The 6,636-nt window shown below is 36.7% G+C and overlaps 1 protein-coding gene across 1 annotated transcript in view; it reads right to left on the bottom strand.

Moving 5' to 3' along the window:
- Nucleotides 1–4,091: 4,091 nt before the first annotated feature.
- The window catches only part of LOC124615788 (pachytene checkpoint protein 2 homolog), a 30,742-nt gene continuing 28,197 nt past the window's right edge, over nucleotides 4,092–6,636 (bottom strand). Inside the window, exons 4-9 of the mRNA XM_047143906.1 lie at nucleotides 5,919–6,146; nucleotides 5,623–5,816; nucleotides 5,382–5,535; nucleotides 5,178–5,305; nucleotides 4,767–4,992; nucleotides 4,092–4,530 (exon numbers count right to left, since the gene is read on the bottom strand). Coding sequence (XP_046999862.1) covers nucleotides 4,794–4,992; nucleotides 5,178–5,305; nucleotides 5,382–5,535; nucleotides 5,623–5,816; nucleotides 5,919–6,146 — 903 coding nt within the window. The 3' untranslated portion in view covers nucleotides 4,092–4,530; nucleotides 4,767–4,793. The remainder of the gene's footprint in view (nucleotides 4,531–4,766; nucleotides 4,993–5,177; nucleotides 5,306–5,381; nucleotides 5,536–5,622; nucleotides 5,817–5,918; nucleotides 6,147–6,636) is intronic.

Here is a 6,636-nt window from a genome sequence, read left to right as displayed (position 1 = left end):
TTTATACCAAATAAATTAACGGCAGAACTGGTCCTCCTTGATATAAAAAACGGGTCAGAACACTGTTGCAGAAACAATGAAACAAACATGCCAAATTTAAACAGACGCAAAATCCCCAAGATTGGTGATCTACAGAAGCTCGAAATTTAGCGCGCACTTCAATGCAAGATGCTTATAATAATTTCTACAACAAAACTTCATCTCGAAACCTGGCAGAAAACCCAGAGAGATTCTGGTCGTATGTGAAGTATGTTATCAACAAGAAACAATCAATGCCTTCTCTGTGCGATAGTAACGGAGATACTATCGAAGACAGTGCTGCCAAAGCAGAGTTACTAAACACAGCCTTCCGAAATGCCTTCACAAAAGAAGACTAAGGAAATATTCCAGAATCTGAACCAAGAACGACTGCCAACATGAGTAACACAGAAGTAAATATCCTTGGAGTAGTGAAACAACCTAAATCACTGAATAAAAGCAAGTCTTCTGGTTCAGACTGTATACCAATTAGGTTCCTTTCAGAGTATGCTGATGCATTAGCTCCATACTTAACAATCATACACAACCATTCGCTCAATGAAAGATCCGTACCCAAAGAATGGAAAGTTGCACAGGTCACAGCAATATTCAAGAAAGGGAGTAGGAGTAATCTACTAAATTACAGGCTCAAGGGAGTAGGAGTAATCTACTAAATTACAGGCTCGTATCATTAATGTCGATATGGAGCAGGATTCTGGAACATATACTGTGTTCAAACATTAAGAATTACCTAGAAGAAAATGGTCTATTGACACACAGTCAACATGGGTTTAGAAAACATCATTCTTGTGATTTATCCAAACGAAGTGTTGAGTGCTATTGACAAGGGATTTCAGATCGATTCTGTATTTCTGGATCTCCAGAAGGCTATTGACACTGTACCACACAAGGGGCTTATAGTGAAACTGTGTGCTTATGGAATATTGTCTCAGTTATGTGACTGGAGTAAAGACTTCCTGTCAGAGAGGTCACAGTTCAAAGTAATTGATGGAAAGTCATCGAGTAAAATAGAAGTTATTTCTAGTGTTCCTCAAGGTAGTGTTATATGCTCTTTGCTGTTCCTTATCTACATAAACGATTTGGGAGACAATCTGAGCAGCTGCCTAAGGTTGTCTGCAGATGACATTGTCGTTTATCGACTAATAAAGTCATCAGAAGATCAGAACAACTGCAAAATGATTTAGAAGAGAGATCTGTAGGGTGTGAATATTGGCAATTGACCCTAAATAATGAAAAGTGTGACATTATCCACATCAGTGCTAAAAGGAATCCGTTAAACTTCAGTTATACGATAAATCAGTCAAATATAAAGGCCGTAAATTTAACAAAATACCTAAGAATTACAATTATGAACAACTTAAATTTGAAGGAACACAAAGAAAATGTTGTGGGGGAAGGCTAACCAAAGACTGCATTTTATTGGCAGGACACTTAAAAAAATGGTTCAAATGGTCTGAGCACTACGGGACTTATCATCTGAAAGTCATCAGTCCCCTAGAACTTAGAACTACTTAAACCTAACTAACCTAAGGACATCATACACACCCACGCCCGAGGCAGGATTCCAACCTGCGATCACAGCAGTCGCGCGGTTCTGGACTGAAGCACCTAGAACTGCTCGGCCACCGCAGCCAGCGACACTTAGAAAATGTAACAGATCTACTAAGGAGTCTGCCAACACTACGCTTGGTCGTTGTCTTTTAGAATACTGCTCTGTGGTGTGGGTCCAAACCAGATAGGACTGACTGAGTACATCAAAAATGTTCAAAGAAGGGCAGCACATTTTGTATTATCGCGAAATATAGGAGAAAGTGTCACTGAAATGATACAGGATTTGGGCTGGACATCATTAAAAGAAAGGCGTTTTTCATTGCGTTGGAATCTTCTCACAAAATTCCAATCACCAACTTTCTCATCCAAATGCAAAAATATTTTGTCGAGACCGACTTACATACGGAGAAACGACCACCACAATAAAATAAGTGAATCCAGAGCTCGTACGGAAAGATACATGTGTTCGTTCTTTTCACGCACTATAGATTGGAATAATATAGAATTGTGAAGGTGGTTCAATGAACCCTCTGCCAGGCACTTGAATGTGATTTGCAGAGTATACATGTAGATGAAGATGTAGATGTAAAACTCCTCTGACAATTGATGTGGCGAGTAACAGAACTGTTATCATGAAAGGCACAAATACTGCAACTATAAACACAAGTGCACAGAAAAAAAGAACTACACTATTGTCCTTTCATGTTGTGCTGACAGTATTAAACTTAGTCCAATGATCATCTTCAAGTACAACACAATGCCAAAACCATCTGAAATACCATGGTGTTCGCGTACACGACAAGAGTTGGATGGACGACGCTGGTATGAAATAATGGATTAACAGTGTGTGGAAGAGAAGCAAAATGCTTTATTGAAAACAGAGCTTGCTGTTATTGTGGGAGGACTTACTTCAAAATTGCAACCTCTTGATGTCTCAATCTAGAGTGAGAGAAAACATTATTGTTAAATCTTTCAAGAAGTGCAGCATAAGTAATGCTATTGATAGTAGTGAAGACCATCCTATGTACGAAGAGGACAATGATGATTTTTGACGAAGAGGAAGAGGAGGAAGAGGAAGAGGAGGAGGAGGAGGAGGAGGAGGAGGAGGAAGAGGAAGAAGAAGAAGAAGAAGAAGAAGAAATTTCTGATTATGATTTTCAGTGATTTTAAAGGTTAGTTCAGTTTTATAAACAGGGGAATTTTGTTAGTCTGGCTTTGTTATATAGTAATAAAAATGGTGAAATTACTTTTTAAAAAATTAGAAATTTAAGTGCATCTTATAAACTGTAGAATACAGTATGTAGCGAAAAATGTGAAATATAACACAAACAAACATGGAAATAATATGTATGTATGTATGTATGTACAACAATGAATAAAACCACAGAAATCCCATATCATTTATCAACCAATGTACGAGTCTAGTGTTTTATTCTACAATACACAGTGAATAAACATCTAATGTGCAGGAGTGAAGTTAAGTAAATGTGCGCACAATTACAAATTTTTGCTTTTGTCCATGATCTGTGCCAAATTTTATATAGCCTAGTGAGTTTTGTGTATTCTGGCAACTTACCCAACTTGGAAAGTTATTTTAGTCCCACACAATTCCATTCTAGCAAGTTTTATTGTACATAACCAGGGCAGAGTTCATTGTGTCTCCTGCACAGGTAGACAAGTTGGACGAAGTGCATATAACTTAAATAAGCACAGTTGGAGATAGGCAGCTAGCAAGCTAGATAGATACACAGTCAGAGACCAGAGAAGGGAAGGGAGATATGCATTAGTGTGAAGTTTGAAAAAAATTTTGTGAAGAAGAAGCTCATCACCATAGTTAAATGACATTTGCGTGTAACATGTAACTGATATCTAAAAACAAAGATGATGTGACTTACCAAATGAAAGTGCTGGCAGGTCGACAGACACAAACAAACACAAACATACACACAAAATTCAAGCTTTCGCAACAAACTGTTGCCTCATCAGGAAAGAGGGAAGGAGAGGGAAAGACGAAAGGAAGTGGGTTTTAAGGGAGAGGGTAAGGAGTCATTCCAATCCCGGGAGCGGAAAGACTTACCTTAGGGGGAAAAAAGGACGGGTATACACTCGCACACACACACATATCCATCCACACATATACAGACACAAGCAGACAACTGTGTATGTCTGCTTGTGTCTGTATATGTGTGGATGGATATGTGTGTGTGTGCGAGTGTATACCCGTCCTTTTTTCCCCCTAAGGTAAGTCTTTCCGCTCCCGGGATTGGAATGACTCCTTACTCTCTCCCTTAAAACCCACTTCCTTTCGTCTTTCCCTCTCCTTCCCTCTTTCCTGATGAGGCAACAGTTTGTTGCGAAAGCTTGAATTTTGTGTGTATGTTTGTGTTTGTTTGTGTCTGTCGACCTGCCAGCACTTTCATTTGGTAAGTCACATCATCTTTGTTTTTAGATATATATTTCCTATGTGGAATGTTTCCCTCTATTATAACATGTAACTGAGAAATATTTAGAGCCCACTGCGTGAAGAAGCAAAGTTAAAAATTATAGTAGCCTCAATTAAACAGTTAGCACAGTTCTCTAGCAATGTCAAAGACATTACATATTCATATTTCACAACTCAGTAGTTTTCAGTAGCTCTCATTCAAGCAATTTACCAATTTCAAATGAAGACATCAAAATTCTATGTCTTATCTAATGGTCTCCAGTAAAATTTCTTCCCTTTTTTAGAAAAAATGTTTGTCTCTTTAATTTACTTATACAACAGACTTCACTAGATGTACAATATTTAGATCTTACATGTAAAAATATTACACTTTGTCACAATTTAACACACACTTCACCATTTGTAGCTCATATGCGTATGCTGCAGACAGTAAAAATCTCATTTTACTGCAAGCTTATATTTCACATGTTATCTACCAAGAAATGGTGCATAAGTACCTGCAAGGAAACCAAGATAATTTATTAGTTATCCGTGGATAAATTATGAACAAGCAAAACACTATTTGTACAAATTCTTGAAACATTTTTTTTAAATTTATTTTCTCCTGCTTTTAATATATTTACAGTCTACCTCATAATCAAAATATTAGCAGCAGTTGTTAGCATATTTGACAAATGTGCTTTATTGCAATAACGCAACAAAGAAAAGTAAAAAAGGTCTTGTTAGTGCTCACCTAAAAAAGGGAAACAGTGTGGTTGCATCATCCAACACAGTTGCAACCACTATTTTTATGTGGTACTCCTCCAAAGGAAAATTTTTGGTCCTGTAACTGTTTCAATACAGTTTTTTCCATTGCTTCAAGGAATTCTTCCAATGACGTTGTTTGTTTCTGAATATAGTACGAATGTGCTAAAAATGGAATTTTTCTGAGTGACCTTCCACTTAGACCTTCACTTTTCCTGGAGAAATGAATAAGCCAAAATGTCAATTATCCACAATTTACTGGAGTGCACGTAAGATAGTTGAATTACAAAGAGACATGTCAGTTTCTAATATGAAATAATTTGTTTGTAATAGAATTTTACAGAGGTGTTTTCATAGGATGTACTATTAACAAAATTCAGTTACGCTTTAATTTTCAAACCTGGCTATGTTAAGCAGGAACAAACTGTTTTTAGTGAGATTATTTTTTGTGCCTTCTGTAGATTCTGATGAGGACAACTGAAGCAACTTCAGGTTCATAAGGCTGTCATTGGATGTAATGATGCCAGTCTAAAACAAGAAGGCAATAAAAAAAAAGAACATGAATTTATGTAAAAAGCAGACAGATATACTTCAAATAAATTACCCTTTGAAGTTCTTCAATACAAGATAAAAATATTTTATATATTGCAAATGGTGAAGGCGGCCCAATGTACTGTTTTATGTCAGCACGGTCCACAAATGCTGTGTCTATTGCCCCAGTCACATTGGATGTTGCTAAAACTAATACATTGCGATACCTGTTGTGATTAAAAAAAAATAGTACATGAAAACGAATGTTAAGGAAGACCCATAAACATACACCTGATATCAATGAGACAATTTACCTTTGTATCTGATCAATCTGTGTTAGAACGGCATTGACTACTCGAATAGAGTCAGAAGGCTCAGTACCTGCAAGAGCAGATTTCCTAGCATGTGTTAAGCTTTCCACCTCATCAATCAACACACAAACAAGGGCATTAGGATTTTCAATATATTCTTGAATCTTGGAGAACATCTTGGTCACCAGTTTACCACTCTGTAAATGATCGCTAAATGTACAATATTGAACAGTTTCTTCTTTTTCTTAGTAAGCTAATGAAAACCAACAAATGTCCATGAATATACATAAAATCAATACCTCTGAAAACCACTTAGAAAATAAGCTGTGGCTGTTGATTTCAATAAATTCTCCATGCGTATATCGATGCCCCAGTCGAATGGCCAACTTTTGTGCAAGAGCTTTACACAATGAAGTTTTTCCTGTACCAGGAGGGCCATGTAGTAAAACTACACGATTCCATTTAATTATGTTCATATCTACTCCACTGTCAGAGAACAGTAAAGTTGTTTCCACAAAATTCAGTAACTGTAACACAAAAATGGAAAACAACAACGCATAATAATTTAACACTTTTCATAACAAGTTGATTTCCAATAAATGGATAACACGGTTTACAGCTTCCTGGACATTATGGAATGTTTCCAGTTCCATAGTACACTTCAAGTACAGAAAATCATAAAAGTATTTTCTCCCTTCTTGCATGAAAATGAAGAGTGGAAAAGAAAAGAAAGGTCAGCTGCTCTAGGTGGATAAAAATACTGACTTTCCATTAAGCTGCATTTAGTGACGCAAAATAAGTACATGCAATTATATAATTCATCACAAAGCATCTTTGCTAGGATAAAAGAAGACCTGCACCCAAGCAAAGGCATGTGGACATGGACATGCAAAGCATATTAAGGTACAAAAAGGATTTTCATTTGATTTACCTAAAACTGAGATTATGTGATTATTCCACTTCACAGTTCTGCAGGTTGCTACTCACAGGTGTTTGCATGACTTGATCATTCTAGCT

The sequence above is a fragment of the Schistocerca americana genome, chromosome 5 (genome assembly GCF_021461395.2).
Source record: "Schistocerca americana isolate TAMUIC-IGC-003095 chromosome 5, iqSchAmer2.1, whole genome shotgun sequence".
In the NCBI taxonomy this organism is placed as follows: Eukaryota; Metazoa; Arthropoda; class Insecta; order Orthoptera; family Acrididae; genus Schistocerca; species Schistocerca americana.
This window is presented reverse-complemented; position numbering and strand designations above follow the sequence as displayed.